An 18,638-nucleotide genomic window follows, 5' to 3' on the forward strand; every position below is an offset into this window, starting at 1 on the left:
GGTTCCTAATTTGTTTCGAATCAAATTATGTTGTCTTTTTGTCATGAGAAAATACATGCCTATAGGAATCTGTGTACGACAGCTCAAGAGAAGATATAATCTAGATAGGCCATTTTTTTAACGTACGAAAAACATAGAGGATATTGGAATTTGAACACAACCTTGGAGTTTTATGTGACCAAACATTAATTATATAGACTAACCAGCTAGCTCTCCACTATCTAGAAACCAAAGATTTTATAATTAAGAATAGAGAGAGATCATGAAGAACTTTAGATTAGGTACTACATCTCTTATTGTGTTACTCGTTCTAGCTACTCTTTCTAGTTCCTCAAATGCAAGATTGCCAACTTGCAAGCCTAGCGGCAAGATAAAGGCCAAAAAGCCGCCGACGGGGCACTGTAACATTGAAGATGATGACATATGTTGCATCAAAGGCAAAGTGTACACTACTTACAAATGTTCACCCCCAGTTTCTAATAAGAGTACCAAGGCAGTTCTCACATTGGATAGTTTTGAAAAGGGCGGAGATGGATATGGACCATCAAAATGTGATAACAAGTATCATTCTGATCATACACATGTGGTAGCTCTTTCCACTGGTTGGTACAATGGAGGAGGAAGGTGCCTTAGTAACATTACAATAAGTGCTAATAATGGAACAAGTGTAAAAGCCATGGTTGTGGATGAGTGTGACTCAACCATGGGTTGTGATGAGAAACATGATTATCAACCACCTTGTCCTAATAACCTTGTTATAGCTTCACAAGCAGTTTGGAGAGCTTTACATGTGCCCATGAACGAATGGGGGGAATTGGATATAACATGGTCCGATGAATAGGCTAATTAAACTGCTTGTTTGTACTCCAATGTGTTATCAATCTCGTCTGAATATTTCTGTTTCTGTAACGTTCTCCAAAAGCTATATTACTATATTACTAAGCTTACAGTACTCTAATGATACAAGTAAACAATATACCACTCTTTGCTTCACATTAGGTACCGGTATTCTCTATTATGTATAAGTTCCAAAATGAAAGATAATAATTCATACATTCCTATGAAATAGCAATACATTTTCTCTCATAATTCAAAAATCAGTTCTACTACATCATGCCTGCAGCAATCTCTTAGCACTAGTTTTATTTGAATCCCTGATTCCTTTTGGTTAAACTACGTCTATAACAATCCTCAACTGCCAGTTTAGTTGTCTCAGCCGTATCTTGAATAGAGCATTCTGTTCCATAATTAGCATTTGGCTGATTAGATAACTTGTTTAAATGATGACACCGTTGAAATGGAAAGTCGTTTCTCCAATTTCAACTCCTGCACTCCTGCTGCAACATCATTTCTTGGCGACAAGATTAACTCGTGCTGCAAACTCATCAATTCCAGTTTTACTGTGCTGCTTTTTACTCCTAAGTACTGAAGCCTGTAGATGATCACAATTAGAAGTACACTAATCAGTGACATTTTTGAAGCACAATAAGGGGAAGACGAGTGAGATATGCAAACTCAAAAAGCTTCTCCTCAACACATCAAAACAAAGCTAGATTTAAGCAATGTCTATGATTCCTTTTAGTTTCTTTCATTTCTTCATATCGAGATGATTCCTTGTAGTTAAACCAATAGTAATGATTTTTATAGAGGATCATTATATGCTAAAGTGTTTCATGAACCGGATAGGACTATCATCTTTGAAACTCATCACCAAGTCTAAAGCTCGAGCTTGAGTTTTCTAGGTTCAAATTCGTTAAGCTCGACGGTTGGCTGCTGTTCCATGTTGGAAGGATTGAGTGAGCTGTGAGAGACACTCAGTCGAGAGAGATGATAAGGAACAGTTGTAGAGAGAGAAATAAAATTGTAAGAAATGAATCTTACACTTTTATCATTCACTATACACATAGTTTTATACATCCACCTGATGACTAACCATAACACCTAACCATAATTAACCTTTAACTACTAACTCTAGTTAACTAAACCTTACTCACTACTTACAAAATACTACTCTACAATTCACAGTACAAGGTACAAGTAAAATCTACCACTAATACTTTCTACACTCCCCCTCAAGTTGGGTGATGAAAGACATTGATCATCCCCAACTTGCATAACATTTTACAGTGTAATTGTTTTCCCAAAGCCTTAGTTAGAATGTCTGCAACCTGCTCCTTGCCTGGCACATGCTATATTTTGATCATTCCTTGGTATAGCCTTTCTCTAATGAAATGACAATCAATCTCTATATGCTTTGTTCGCTCATGATACATGGGGTTTAAGGCTATCTGTAGAGCCGTTTTACTATCGCAATATAATTCCATTAGTAGTTCAACTGGTGCTCCTAATTCTTGTAATAGACCATGCACCCAGACTAATTCTGCGACAGTAGTAGCCATACTCATGTATTCCGCTTCTGCTGAGCTTCTTGAGACAGTGTTATGTTTTTTTTATTTCCAGGAAATCAAAGAGTTCCCCAACCTGATGCAGTATCCAGTAACTGACTTCCTGGAAAGTATACAGGATTCCCAGTCTACATCGCAAAAGGCTGTTACTTTGCTAGATGATGTGCTACTCATTAACAGGCCCATTCCAGGTTTATCCTTGATGTATCTTACCACTCGCAGTGCTGCTTCATAATGGGATTCCTTTGGGGCATGCATAAATTGACTTAAGTGTTGAATAGCGAATGAGATGTCTGGTCTTGTAGTGGCTAGATAAAGCAATCTTCCTATCAGCCTCTGATATACTCCTCTGTCTTCCAGTTCCTTGTCCCCAGTGATATCAAACTGTTGGTCATACTCTTGACTTGTTAGCTTTTGATTTTGTTCCAAAGGTGTTGTGACTGGTTTAGCTCCCCCTGAACCACATTCTGAAATTAATTCCAATGCGTATCTCCTTTGGTTCATAAGTATACCTTCATCAGATCTGGCAAACTCAATTCCAAGGAAAAATCTCAATTTTCCTAAATCCTTCATTTTAAAGTTCTGATTCAAAATGTTCTTGGCCTCTTTAATCAGTGTGACATTGCTACCTGTGATCAGCAAGTCATCAACATATACCAAAATTACAACAATGTCTCCATTGTGCCTTTTAGTGAACAGAGAGTAGTCCAGCTTGCTTTGGACATAGCCAGAATTGGTTAAGGCTGTGGTTAGCTTCAGATTCCACTGCCTGCTTGCTTGTTTGAGCCCATATATGGATTTGAGTAGCCTACACACCTTAGTCTCCCCCTGGCTACCAAATCCTTGAGGCAATGTCATGTAAACCTCCTCAACTAAATCACCTTAAAGGAATGCATTATAGATATCCATTTGAAAAAGAGGCCAAGCCTGTTGAGCAGCCAGGGCAATGACACATCTCACTCTGACCATTTTCACTACTGGAGAAAAGGTATCATGGTAATCCAGGGCTTCCAGTTGAGTAAATCCCTTGGCTACAAGCCTAGCTTTATATCTCTCCACACTACCATCAGCCCTATACTTCACTTTATAAACCCATTTACATCCAATGGGCTTCTTACCTGCAGGAAAGTCTACAACCTCCCAAGTTTGATTGTTAGAGAGAGCCTGAATCTCAAGTCTCATATCTTGAATCCAATGTTCATCTTGAATGGCTTGATTAAAAGAAGCAGGTTCAATGACAGAAGAAAAGGCTGACATATAGGCTTTATAAGGAGGAGAGATGGATGAATAGGATAGAGAATCAGAGATAAGATATGGTGTAGTAGAGCAATGAACATAATCAGTAAGCCATATAGGAGGTTTGGATTCCCTAGATGACCTCCTAAGAGGAGCATCAGATACAGGAGAAAAAGAAGGGGAAGAAGGAAAAGAAACTACAGGAGAAGAAGGGAAACCCCTAGTAGAGCACTCTGATGAAGGAGAGTCAGAACTTGTTGGACTAGAAGAATGAGAAACAGGGTGAGCAGGGAAAGTATCATCTGAGGGAGGAGTTAAATTTGGAGAAAGTGGAGTTCCCGAGGATGGAATCTGAGGTTCCAGGAAGGTGGATTTAGGAAATTTGAAAGGAAAAATGGATTCATTAAAAGAGACATCCATACTGATAAAAAAGGTGCTTGTAGAAATACTATACAACTTATAGCCTTTCTTGGTATCTGAGTAGCCCATGAAAACAACAGGAATTACCTTAGAGAAGAACTTATCTGAGAAATTTGCTTTAGTGGCATAGCACATACATCCAAAAACCTTAAGGTGATCAAAGGAAGGTGGAACACCATGAAAGCGTTCATAAGGGGACTTGCCAGAAAGAACTGAGGAGGGCAGTTTGTTAATTAAGAAGCCTGCAGTCAAAATGCAGTCACCCTAGAATTTTAAAGGTGTATGAGCTTGAAATCGAAGAGCTCTGGCCATCTCAAGTAAATGTATATGCTTACGTTCATCCACTCCATTTTGTTGCGGAGTATAGACACAAGAACTTTGATGAATTATACCAAGAGATGTGAATAGACTGGAACTTTGAGAATTGAAAAACTCTAGACCATTATTTGATCGGATGACTTTAATGGAAGCTAAAAATTGAGTTTTAATTAAAGTAAGAAAAGCCCTGATCAAAACAACCACATCACTTTTCATTCTCATCAGATAAATCCAAGTCATTCTAGAGTAATTATCCACAATGGTGAGAAAGGATCTATGACCATTGTAAGTACTTTTTCTATATGGACCCCAAATATCCATATGTATAAGTTCAAAAGGGGATACAATTTTCTTAGTACTAATGGGGAAAGGGGATCTAGTCTGCCTTGCTAAAGGACAGATAATACAAGACAGAGATCCTTTATTAGACAAATGACCCTTCAAAGAAGAAATTTTTTGTAGTACTGCTATTGGTGCATGACCAAGTCGTTGATTCCAAATAGAACAAGAATCTGGAGGACTGGATAAGGGACATTGCTGATAGTTAGGTGTAGTTGAAACTGAAGGCTGGGAGACTGAAAGGGAAGATGTGTTGACAAGTGATGGCTTCTTGATAGGTTGAAGTAGGTAGAGACCATCCTTCTCCTTACCAATCCCCTTCACCTTGCCATTGCAAAGGTCCTGATATACAAAAAAGTCAGGATAAAAAGTTGCACAACACTGCAATTCTTTTGTTAACTTGGAAATGGATAGAAAATTGTATTTGAAATTAGGAACATAAAGCACATTGTGTAACTGATTATCAAACAATGAAACAGTTCCAATATGAGTGACTAAGGTGGTATGACCATTAGGTAAATGGGTTCTACTAGAGTTGGGAGGCACGAGTGATGGGTTAAGTAAATTATGCAAGCTTGAGACCATGTGATTCGTGGCTCCAGTGTCAATCACCCATGGATCAGTGGCAGTTGCACTAGCAGAAAAAATATCATGGAGACAACTAGGTATACCTGTCATGTTGGCTGCAGCTTCTTGAGAAGGTGGTTCCTTAGCGATCAAGTTCAAGATATGTTGGTACTGTTCAGGAGTGAAGACCGGGAAAGGAACTGTTAGAACAACTCCAGTAGTGCATGGCACAGGCATGGTAGATGTTGCACTCTCTGTCAGATTGGCATTGTTTGCCATAGGACCCCTGGTAGTCCCAAAGTTGTTCCCAACAAGTTGATTAGGCTCGTGATTCTGCACTTTGTCAAAGGACTTCCTTCTGTTGAACTTGGCATTTTGTGGATATCCGACCAATTTATAGCAATTCTCCCTCTTGTGTCCTTTCATGTTGCAATAGTCACAATAAAGACTAGTATTTTTCTTGAATCTATTTCCTTGTGTGGATGCCAATATTGTTGAGTCATTTAAATCCAGTTGTTGTAATGGTTGAGCACACTGTGAAATCATATTGGATTGCAGCCGCTGACTCTCGTCTTGCATTATCATGTTGTAAGCCTGGTTTAGTGATGGACTGGGCACTGTTAACAGAATTTGATTTCGTGATTGGGAGTAGGTCTCATTTAGACCCATCAAAAATTGCATAAGCTTTTGTTGTTCCATATGTTCTGCATATGCCCTGTCACCACCAGGCAGAGGAACTAAAGAGAGGTATTCGTCCCGGACATTACGCAACCTAGAAAAGTACTCAGATACAGAGGAAGTGCCTTGAGTCATAGTATAGATTTCACGATGCAATTGATACACTCGTGTGAGATTCCTTTTATCAAAGCGCTCTTTCAAGTCCATCCATACCTTATGCGCATTAGAAGAGTACATAAGGCCATTTGCTAGCTCTTTTGACACGGAATTGGTAATTCATGACAAAACAAAGACATTATATCTATCCCATTCATGTATCAAATCATTCTTATACATTTTCCGACGACAATTTCCATCTATAAACCCTATCTTATTTTTTGCTAGCAATGCAACCCTCATTGAATTACTCCAGGCAGTATAGTTTTTAATTCCAGTTAACTGCTGAGGAATTAAGATGCTACCTGGTGTATCCGATGGATGCAAATACAGTGGATTTCTAGGATGAATGATGGTGAATTTCTCAATCGAGCCGACAATAACACGCTCTTCAGTTGTTGAAGTGTTTGGCATGATGAATCAATAAGAAAAATTATAGATTTGACGACGACAAAAAATTAGGGTTTCTGTGAACTCAATTACTCCGAGAAAATTTTAGAAATTGCACAATTTTCAACGAAATTCAACTCACCACGGACTGCAGTTGCTCAAACTCGTGGTGTTTCAGCTCAAAGGACGACCGATCGGTTGCTTTGATACCATGTTGGAAGGATTGAGTGAGCTGCGAGAGACACTCAGTCGAGAAAGATGATAAGGAGCAGTTGTAGAGAGAAATAAAATTGGAAGAAATGAATCTTACACTTTTGTCATTCACTATACATATAATTATATGCATCCACCTGATTACTAACCATAATTAGCCTTTAACTACTAACTCTAGTTAACTAAACCTTACTCATTACGTACAAAATACTACTCTACAATTCATACTACAAGCTACTGGTAAAATTTGCCACTAATACTTTCTACGCCGGTAGTAATGAATTTTAACAAAAGTCAAAAGCAATGTATAAATAAAACATTAAGTATGAATAATTAATCCCTCGCGGTTTCCAAAAATCAAGCAGATATCTGTCTAATGAGCGGAATTCTCCTTAAAAAGGAAATAAGATATAAAACAATTAAAAAGAAAAAAAAGAAAAATCCAAAACAACAATTATCATTTTCAGTGATCAACTTGGACCATATTCCAAACGAGCTCCAAATATATCATATTTCATCAAAGCAATATAATCGATCTTTATGCAGCTATATCATATTTCATCAAAGCAATATAATCGATCTTTATGCAGCTACTCCCACCTTTCTGCCTAGAAACAATTATTTAACTACGGGCCATCGGTTTAAACACAAGAAAATGGTGTATGTTTGCATAAAAAGTGAGAATATGCAGATGTATGATACCTTGGGCCTATTCATAGAGCTGCCAAAATAACCTATTCCAAAAGATGAGGAAGAGTAAACAGCTGCAATCTCAACAGTTTGCAGCTTAGCCAAAGTACCCGCAACCTATGGACAACAGATCGCCAGCCAATGAGTAAGTTCCTCTATCTTTTTTTCCTTTAGATTGAAGCAGGGGAAACTAGAAAGATAAAGAAACACCGGAACGATCTTACTAATCTTGAAGGCTCTGCTTGAACTAGAAGGAATCCAGCACTACTTAAAGCACCACATTGGATGTTTTCTTGAACAGTTCGCAAAAACCTTTTTACAGGCAGAATCTTGTGACCTGCAGAAAGAAACAGGCCACTATCAAATTCAAGCGCGAAAAGCGAGATGAAACCTAATATGTGCATGTTCAAGTTCAACAATTCAACAATGACCACTAATGTTTAGTAAAATACATTGAATCTTGCAGGCAAAATTTTCTTCAATGCTAAAGGAGTTCAACAATCATATTGGCCACAGCTAATAATAGGTAGAATTGTAATGGGGACAAGTGGGAAAGCAAAATATCTTAGATACGTGGCAAACATACAGTGATGATGAAATACAACATTCCCGAGCAGCAAATCCTTTCATTAGATGCTCTCCAGCACCACTGACACAGCATCCCACAATAAATGGAGCTCCAAAAGGCCCTATTGACGATGCCCAACAACCGGAACCATACATTGCTGCTAGCCCCACACGCCCACTTACCTATTAGAAGTTTAACGGCTGAAGAAATAAGCAATCCAACAAATTTACCAGCTCAATATAAAGAAAATAATGGAAAAGGACCTCTTCTCTTTCAACTACAATAAATCAGAGCCAGGAAAAGTTTCACAGCAATTAAGTTTGCTAAAGGAAATAATAGACATTGAAAGCAAGAAAACTTTACACTCCGAGTAGATTGTACGGATACTGCTACGAAAACAGAAATGCAAAGCCCAACCAGAAGCAGACATCTTCTAAGAAACCAAAACCATGATACAACTTTTAACTACTTCAATAATCTCATGGTTTTTAATCTTCACCTACATGGTGCTCGTATAAAATCAAAGTACATAATAAGCCTTTCAAGCAGTCAGTTATGACCTGAGAGTAAAGTGCAGAAAAAGGATATAAGAAGAACTATGCAGAAGAAAGGAGAGGAGGGTAAGAGGAAAAGAATAATATCATTCAACGTGTGAACATGATAAAGCCAACAGCTCATATCAAGCCAAAAGGAAGAAATCAGAACCACAAGCAATTGAGCTATGTAAAGCTTCTCAATATCCAACTAAATGACAAGGCTGGTTTATACAGAGTAACCTCTTTCAAAAGATACTGAGAAGTTCAATAGAAGCAGCAGAGGTTATGGAAGATAGGCAAATACATGTATATTTGTTCCAACAGCACAAATAAAGAACTTTAAGGATCTCAGAGTTGTTAGCACTTAGCTTGCATGTCCCTGTGCTCACTACCCACCACTATGAACTCCTATCTATTAACAAATGCAAGTTGTATTCTTCTTCCCTCATTGTTTTTTCTTTTGCGGATCAAGATTTCCCCAAATAAAGAGGAATAGATATAGAAGATTCATATAGTGCACCCCGAATTAGTTTGAGGTCGGGATAGTAGCTGCTATTGTTATTATTTGACCAAATACTGTATTTGTTTCTTTTGATGAAAGTCATCAGAAATTCCGATAATCACCATAGAGAGATGAGACCCGTTAAAGCGAAGCAGAAGGAGAAGACTGCCTGAAATATTGACCAACAAATAAGACAGAATTACCAAGAAAATCAATTTGGATAACTGGTTCTTTCCCAAAAGGCATATACATTGAAACATGCACATACAGTGTATCAGTATACCAGGAAAATGCAGAAGTTGGGCAGAAAAACAATTACTGTAAAAGCTACACGCTACTAGAAATTCGCTAAAAACCGACAAAGCGGTACCGACCAAAGAAAAAACTACCAAAAAACTGTCCAACATGGACGAAAAAAAAATATATATATTTTACATTTTTTTAAATTACATATCGACCAAAGTTGGTCGGTAAATTGGTCAACAAGTTGATCGAGCTGGTCCGACTTGCTTAGTCAAACAAACTTTTTGATTACCGACCAACTTTGGTCGGTAATGTGGGCTCCATTTTTAAAATTTTAATAATTATATTATTATTTAAAATATTTTATAAAATTTAAAGAATTTATATTTAAAATTACCGACCAAAGTTGGTCGGTTAATGCAGGGGAAGCATTTACCGACCAACTTTGGTCGGTATTTTTTATTTCCTGGAATATAACCGACCAAAGTTGGTCGGTTATTAGGTCACCATTGGTCGAACTTTTGAATCACTTTTATATTTACTATCTAAATAATATAAATGTAATCCGTTAACACTTTATTTTGTAATACAAATGATGAATACACTAACATATGCTATAACAAGCTATATATAGTTAAAGTATTGCAATGAAGAGTGTGTGTGTCTGTGCGTATATATATAGGTGTAGCCGTATATATATAAGAACACGAAGCGCTAGGACCATAGGGTCGGGTTCTTTTGGGGATAGACTTGTGAAGAAGCAATAATCTAATTAGTATATATAATTGATCATCATCAAATATATCTATATATATCTATTTGTAAATTGATTCATCAACTTATAACTTACTTAGATGCATCGATGAATATTAAAAACAAAACGTTTGACCTATATCGATTAATATAAAAATAAAATGTCTCGACCTATATCGTTTTATCTATGTCATGCATTATTAGTGATGAACGAATAAAAAATAGAAGAATTAATACTAAACATCTTTGACATGTATATATATATATATATATATATATATATATATATATGGATCACAAATAAAAGAAACGAAAGAAGTTATTAGCATTATGTAAATGAGTTAATAGGTCAAATTAACGACTAAACATACTTAAAATAGAATAATATTGGTTTATCAATTGATAAATTTTTCGTAGGTAGTAATGTATGCGATTGATCATCAATTACAATATAGTGTGTGTGTGTGAAAATACTCATATACATAATTATAACTTAGAAATTTACTTAGATAGATGCTATTATAATTTCTTAAAAGTAACTAGTTAATATAATTATTTATAAAGATTATGCTTATAGTTTATAATTATTTATAATAATTGTATAGTTAAATAAAATAAATACTTATAGTTTATAATATTTTTTTATAGTTTATAATATTTAAAGAAATAAAAACACAAAAAAAAACAATTTAGTTTTTTTTTTTAAAATAACCGACCAAAGTTGGTCGGTTTTTGGTCAAACGGTCAACACTTAATATACCGACCAAAATTACCGACCAACTTTGGTCGGTAATTCTGAAAATAGATCTGAAATATACGGGATTCCCCCCATTTTTTCTTACCTCTCTTCTCCAAATTTTCTTAACTCCTCACTCAATACCTTCCCCTCTCCTTCTCTATTTCCCTCACACAAATCCCATTCCCCACCCTGCGTCGCCACCGCCCAACTGCCGTCGTCGTCGTCGCCATCGTCGCTTCCGCTACTAGCCACGGCCCACCTTCCGCCTCTCCTTCTTCACCTCCTAAAAATTCTAAGTTTGAATTACAACTTATTTTTTTTGTGTATAAATTTAATGTTCTGTTAATTAGTTATGAATTAGTTAATTAGTATTTCAATTGATTATTTAACTTTGCATTTTATTGAAATCTAGGGTTTAGGTCTTGTTTTAATTGAATTGTTTACATATGGTATAAACTGTTTGTTTAAGTTTGTATTGTTTTGAATAGTTTTGTTAGGATTGAATTATTAACTTTGAATTGAATTTAGTTCTTAGGATTTGTTCTTGTGAATCAAACTTTTAGGGTATGGGTTGAACTTTTAGGATATGAATTGAACTTTTAGGATATAAATTGAACTTTTAGTTTATGTTTAAACTCTTATGTTATGAATTGAATTGAGTTTTTAGGATTTGTTCTTGTAAATTGAACTTTTAGGGTATGGGTTGAACTTTTAGGATATGAATTGAACTTTTAGGATATAAATTGAACCTTTTGGATATGAATTCAGCTTTTAGGATATAAATTGAACTTTTAGATTATGTTTAAACTCGTAGGATATGAATTAAACTTTTTGTTTATGTTTAGACTCATAGGATATGAATTGAACTTATAGTTTATAATTAATTATATTTACTATAATTTAATTTTTGGTGTAATTAGGAAAAAATAATTATCTTGAATTAACTAAAAAAGATTTAATTAATTTATAATTGTAGAATAAATTAATTTGTTCTTGTTTTATTTGTATAGATGGAACATCGTACTTGGATGTACAATAGGAACTATCCTAATCGGCGGGGATTGCGGGAGGATTTTGTAGAAGGGGTTGATGACTTTATTAGATATGCAATGTCACTTTCACCATACCAAAGTGAAGGAGTAATTAGGTGCTCTTGTGTCATGTGCGATTGTATGAAGTTTAAAAACCCGGAGGAAGTTAAGCTTCATCTTTATAGGAAGGGGTTTATAGAGAATTACTTTATGTGGACTAATCATGGAGAGATCAATGGTAGTCGTGGAATATTTCATAACATGGTTGTTGGTGAAAGTAGTAGGTCGGTGGAGAATACAAATCATGATTCTAGAATTCAGTATATGGTTGCGGATGCTTTTGGGATGCACTTCGGGGGTGAGCTCAATGAAAATATTGAACAAACTCCTAATGATGAAGCAAAACATTTTTATGAACAATTAGAGGAAGCTAGTCGTCCACTATGTGAAGGAAGTCCGCACTCTGAGTTGTCTGTTGCAGTTAGATTACTAAGTATCAAATCTGATTGGAATATTTCTCAAGCAGCCATCGACTCTTTCATTGACCTTATGAGTGAACTAGTTGACCCTAATATCAACTTACCTGGTGATTTATATAAGGCAAAGAGATTGGTTTCTAAGTTAGGACTTTCGTCAATGAGAATTGATTGTTGTGGAGATGGTTTCATGTTATATTATAAGCATGATGCAACTTTAGACAGTTGTAAATTTTGCGAAAAGCCTCGTTTCAAGAGGCTTTCCAGCGGGAATATGGTTTATGTCAAGGCGATGCATTATTTATCTCTTATACCTAGGTTAAAGAGGTTATATGCGTCGATGAGTTCTGCTCCTCATATGAGATGGCACTTTGAAATTAGAAGACCATCTGGCGTTATGTGTCATCATTTAAATGGAGAGGCTTGGAAGCACTTTGATAGGACATATCTAGATTATGCTAGTGAACCGAGGAATATTCGGTTAGGTTTGTATGCGGATGGCTTCACGCCTTTTTCTATATCTGCGACACCATATTCATGCTGGCCTGTCTTTCTTACACCTTATAATCTACCACCTGAGTTGTGTATGACTAGTCCATATATATTTTTAAATTATATTATCCTGGGTCCACATAATTCGAAAAGTTTGATTGATGTATATTTGCAACCTTTGATTGATCCGAAGAGTCATGACTGTCATGTTTTCATGGAGACCTTAGTGCCTATTTCATTTTGTGGTTTGTCTAAAAGAATCTGGAAATCCATCATAGAGATTAGTTTGGTTTTCAAAGACTTGTGTTCTACCACATTAAGGGAAGAAAACCTACTTTGGATGGATCAGAACATTCGTGTAACTTCTAGTAAGATGGAAAAAATATTTTCATATGGTATCTTTGATGTGATGGAACACCTTCCAATCCACCTTGTACACGAGGCATGACTTGGAGGGCATGTTCAATGCAGATGAATGTATCCCTTTGAGAGGTAATATTATAAGTTTGATGTAATATTCTATTTTATTTGAATGTTCTTGGCTAACATGACATTATGTAGGACAATTGGCAAATGCAAACAATTTATTAAGCAGAGGAATAAGATTGAAGGATCTATATGAGAAGCCTATCTTGCAAAGAAAACTGCACATTTTTGTTCTTATTATTTTGAGAGTAACATGCCATGTGCTAGGAATAGGCCCAACAGGCACATTGTCGAATGTGTGAATGATCCATTATATCCACCAATATCCATATTCAATCAACTAGGCTGATGTTCTAAGAATTTTAGAAAGAGAAGTTTGAGTGATATGGAGTACAAGTCAGCTACACTTCATGTGTTGCTAAATTGTCCCGAAGTTGTACCATTTCTCAAGTAAGTATTGATTTATTAGTTATCAAAATGTAAAATTTACTGTGATTACATATTTATGCAACTACTAAAAATATTTGATGCATCACAGTCACTTCGTGGGTCAATTTGGCCATGATGATGTATATACGAGATTTGATACATGGTTCAAACAGTTTGTAAGTTTATCTAGATAATATTCTTCTGATGTTCCCATATATATATATATACATGTAGTGAATGTATAAAAATTGATTCTTAAGTTGTGCTAACTTATGAATTTGTTTAACACTATGTAGGTAAATAATCCAAATAATGGTGTAAATCAATTTTTGAAAGATATATCTTGGGGACCTGGGCTTCAAGTCACAACAATATCTAAGTACGTAGTGAATGGTTATAAGTTTCATACAGAGGATTGCTCTAAAAATAAAAATAGCAACAACAACGAGGTGTGGGTTCAAGGTGGTGATGGCAACCAAGTTGGAGATATTGATTATTGTGATGTGGTCAAAGAAATATTATAAATAGAATATACAGGTTGTCCATATAAGAAATTGATACTCTTTAGATGCAAGTAGTTTGACCCAAATCCAACAAGAGGTACAAGAGTATACCACCAATACAACATAATTGAGGTTAATCATACGAGGGAGTATGATCTCTATGATCCTTTCATAATTGCACATAATGTTAGGGAAGTGTATTATGCTCTTTATCCATTGGGGAAGAATAAGTTTGATTGGTGGGTTGTAATAAAAACTAAGCCTGTAGGTAGGATGGAAGTCGAGAATGTGTTAGATGTTGCATATCAAAACGATATCTCCAATGTTCACCAAATAGTGGACGATCAGTTAGAAAATGATTTGGAACATCCTGAACGCACATTGGAAGAAGTTGATATAAATAAAATAACAATTATAGAAAATGAGGACGAATAATTAACTCATGAAGCTCAAACAAGTGAGGACGAAGAATTCTCGGACAAGGAACAATACGTCGATGAGGATTAAAAAGTTGGATTTTTAAAGCACTCTCATTTTATAGCTAGTTTCTTATATGTTTCAATATAAATATGTATTATATTATGCAGATGGCAGGCAAGGGTCAAGGTAACAATGACACTACTAGTTCTCGGGGTCTAGAAAAGGCTAAGAAGGGAAAGAGGAGGGTAGATAATAATACTCCATCTTTTCCACCCTCTTCAGAGATGCCTATGTCTTATCCTTCATAACACGGCTATACTAAGCTGCCACAGCATCACGAGCCCTACACCTTCATCCAGACACCAGGTCTTCCATCACAGGGTCATAGGAATATACGTCCGACAAACAGTCCAGCTGCATCACAGCCACGTGGATCGCAACCATCTGCATCGCAGCCATCTGCATCACATCCACGTGGATCACATCCTAGATATCACAGCCACATGGATCGCATCCACTCAGGTCACAACCATCAGTATCACAGCCAATTAGGTTGTACCCATCTATGTCGCAGTCACAGGGATCGCAACCATCTTCATCATCGACTCAATCTATTTCAGGCCTTCGCCTGCGAGGCAGTAGCTCTGAGCCCCCTACATCGTCAATGCCTCTGATACACATGTTGAGGATGATGATGAAGAGGTAGTGGCATTATGATCGATATGGCAGGATCATCATAGTCCTTGAGGGTGATGGGTAAGAGTTATTTGTTATTTTTGCGTCTATTATTTTATAACGTTTTTATTAAGATATTAATGTGTTTTTATTGTTAAATTGCAGGTTCAGGCCGGGTAATAAGATTACGAAGATAATCACCAATGCCATCAGAAAGCTTTATGATGGCCCTTATGCGACTTGGACTAATTTCCCATTCTCGCTGAAGGAGCAAATTTTTAATCAATTTAAGGTATAAATGTTCTTTTAAGTAGTTTAATAATTTATATTTATGATGTTTTCATCTAATATTTAACTTTTGAAATACAGAGCAAGTGTGTATGGGAAGACCGTTATAGCGCAGAAGTGGATGCAAATTTTGGTAATAAAGCTCGCAAGAGATTGGCGGAATGTTTCTCGGATGCTAGAAAGAAGAACAAGAGGCCTGGTTGGTTACTTGAGAATTTATGGAATGATTTGCAAAGGCAATGGCTTACCGTAAATTTCTTAGAGAGGAGCGAAAAAGGAAAGAAAAATCGTGCATCCGAGAAGGGAGGCTCCTTGCACACTGGAGGTGCCATCAGCCTAGGGACAGTAAAAAGAAGATTGGTAATTGATTAAATTATTTTACTTTTCTAAGTATATCTATTTTGTTTATTAACTAAATTAATTTTTTTCAGAAAAATAAGTATGGGCGTTCAATGAGCCATGATGAGCTATTCAAGGAGACACATATTGTAAATAAGAAGAAAGAGGGGGGATGAAGATAGGTGGGTCGAGAACCGGGCAGAGACTGCATATGTAAGCTTTCAACTTTCTTTAAGTGTTATAATTTACTTTTATAAGAATTTTGAAATATTAATTTAATTTAAAATAATATAGGGTCGCTACCAAAGTAACGTGGAGGAATTCATTTGTAGTCATCCATATGGTGAATCGGGCGAGCCAAGCCAACCTTCGAACAAGGATGCTGAAAGAATATGGTTGGAATCTGTTGGCGGTCCAAAATGGGGGAAGGTATACAGGCTTCCTACTAAACAATTTCATCGCTATAGGTGTGGAATGCAAGAAATAGGTACTTTCTTGCAAGGCGAGCAACTTAATAGGGAGAGCCTCTCGGCTATGCGGGATACAATGACAAAGCTCACATCCGAGCTATAAGCGGCCAAGGAAAGAGAAAGACTTAGAGATGCTCAATTCCTTGGCATGCAAGCTCATATCATAACTCTCCTATCTATTAGAGATTTTCCATTGCCCCAGTCTCATGAGTCTTCGCCAGAGAGTCGACCTCCACGTGATCGTTCCTCCCGTCCTGCTCGTGATCGTTTCTCCCGTCCTCCCCGTGATCGTTCTTTTCGTCCTCCACAACACCGTTTTCTATACCGTCTTGTAGATGAAAGTTCATCAGACGGTGATGATGATGTTGTAGAAAACATCCCTTGACCAATACTTTTATATACTTTGAACTAGACAAATAGAACCAATTTTGAATTAGATTGAACAATTTTGAACTAGTTGTAATTAGTTTTTGCTTGGTTTTGGATTGTTATGTTCAATTGAACTTTAATTTGTTAGTTTTAAAGTATTTATTGGATGTTTGATTGTTATTGTTGGATATTTGGTTGTTGTTGTGTTGTTGTGTTGTTGCGTTGTTGTGTCGTTGTGTTGTTGTTGTTGTTCTTGTTGGATATGTGGATGGATTTGGGGTGAATTAGGGGTTTTATGAGGTGAATTGGGGGTATTGGTATGCTGGCAAGTGGTGTAGCTACCAAAACAGACATTTTATGCCCAAATTAAACCCAGAAAACCGACCAACTTTGGTCAGTAAATAATAATAAAACATATTTAACTGCATATTACCGACCAACGTTGGTCGGTTAGCTTCAAGCTACTATTGATGCAGGAACAAACCACTATATGAACAATGAATTCCCAGAATTCAACACTACCGACCAACTTTGGTCGGTATTTTTCTTGCAATGTTGAGCTTACCGACCAAAGTTGGTCGGTAATTTTTAATTTTAATTATTTTAAAAAATATATATTTTTTCAATACCGACCAAAGTTGGTCGGTTGTTTTTAATTTTAATAATTTATAAAAAAAAAATATTTTCATTTACCGACCAAAGTTGGTCGGTAATAAAAATTAATAAATTTAATACACCGGCCAACTTTGGTCGGTAAATTAAATTAATAAAATATGTTTCCGACCAGTTTTGGTCGGTAAACCATTTACAGTGTCAGGTGGTCGTTTAAAGCATACCGATCAACGTTTGTCGGTAATTTCCGACCAACTTTGGTCGGTATGCCTTTCCGGCCGTCAAATACCGTCCACACATAAATGGCCGCATTTTGGTATTTAATTGGCCATAACCGACCAACTTTAGTCGGGTTTTTTGGTCGGTATTTAACAGATTTCTAGCCGTGACAAGTTCATATATCATTTCTAGAAGCATCACCTTCAATGTTGTACCACCACTAGAGGCTCCACAAGCTATATGTCCTTCTGAATCGAGACAGATAACCCCAACTGTGTCCGAAATCAAGTCCTCATCTAATGCATCACCAACTCCATTTCCCCACAACTGATCACATGGTTGCCCTCTACTTGTGAAAAATAATGCAAACATATATGAGACAGACACACACACATACACAGAGGTAGAGAGGGAGAGGGAATCAACCATAAAACCAAAATAATGGTTTCACGACATGAAAAATTACTGGAAAACAAGATGGTCCGGCCAAGTAGAATATGCCAACAAGGAAATAGTGCTTATATAGGAGAATTGAATTTGGTCAAACCTTGTAACTATGCAATTGTCTACTACATTAAAATGCATCTATATTATGCTCCTGCAGTATCACATTAAAATGCATATATATTAACCAATGTTTAAATAATTTTTAAATTATTAATAATTCAAGAACAAATGCGGAAGCAAGTTTAAAATATAGTGAATAATCCATAAAAATAACGATGTCTAAATACCATCCCAGAATTGGTGTCACAAGTGCATGAGCTTCTAGAATAAATACAAATAAAGGTCTGAATAAAGTAAAGTTGTCTTGAAATAAACACACAGCCAAATTAAAATAGAAGCGGACTTTAGAACTGCGGACGTCATGCAGTTATACCTCAAGTCTTCTCTGGTCGCTGAAATCCGAGCAAGTCAATAGTACGCCGTTGGGACCAACTTCAAAATCTGCACAAAAAATGCAGAGTATAGTATCAGTACAGCCGACCCCATGTACTGGTAAGTGTTGAGCCTAACCTCGACGAAGTAGTGACGAGGCTAAGACGGTGCACTTACATTAACCTGTACGCAATATTGATAACAACAACAAATAATAGAAATAAATCAGGTAACTCATTTATAATAATTGAAGCCAA

General features: G+C 36.3%; 2 protein-coding genes across 5 annotated transcripts; one reads left to right on the forward strand and one right to left on the reverse strand.

Annotated features, from left to right (window-relative positions):
* Positions 1–229: 229 nt before the first annotated feature.
* Positions 230–950, forward strand: LOC104091999 (kiwellin-1-like). The gene has a single exon (XM_009597468.4). The coding sequence runs from the start codon at positions 263–265 to the stop codon at positions 839–841; it is 579 nt and encodes a 192-aa protein (XP_009595763.1). The 5' UTR covers positions 230–262; the 3' UTR covers positions 842–950.
* Positions 951–984: 34 nt separating this feature from the next.
* LOC104091997 (uncharacterized) lies at positions 985–17,856 on the reverse strand. Of its 4 annotated transcripts, XM_070201891.1 has the most exons (7): positions 17,704–17,856; positions 7,999–8,162; positions 7,637–7,749; positions 7,425–7,529; positions 6,652–6,741; positions 5,390–6,176; positions 2,650–5,060 (listed from the first exon to the last, which is right to left on the reverse strand). In XM_070201891.1, exons 4-7 carry the CDS (start codon positions 7,437–7,439, stop codon positions 5,026–5,028), a joined length of 927 nt encoding a protein of 308 aa, XP_070057992.1. In that variant the 5' UTR covers positions 7,440–7,529; positions 7,637–7,749; positions 7,999–8,162; positions 17,704–17,856; the 3' UTR covers positions 2,650–5,025. The 4 variants fall into 4 exon arrangements, with proteins under 4 accessions (XP_070057990.1, XP_070057992.1, XP_070057991.1 ...); XM_070201890.1 differs by having other exon boundaries at positions 7,425–7,749; XM_070201889.1 differs by lacking the exons at positions 2,650–5,060; positions 7,425–7,529; positions 7,637–7,749; positions 7,999–8,162; positions 17,704–17,856 and adding an exon at positions 985–1,432 and having other exon boundaries at positions 6,652–7,236.
* Positions 17,857–18,638: the final 782 nt, after the last annotated feature.

The sequence above is a fragment of the Nicotiana tomentosiformis genome, chromosome 5, assembly GCF_000390325.3.
Source record: "Nicotiana tomentosiformis chromosome 5, ASM39032v3, whole genome shotgun sequence".
NCBI lineage: Eukaryota > Viridiplantae > Streptophyta > Magnoliopsida > Solanales > Solanaceae > Nicotiana > Nicotiana tomentosiformis.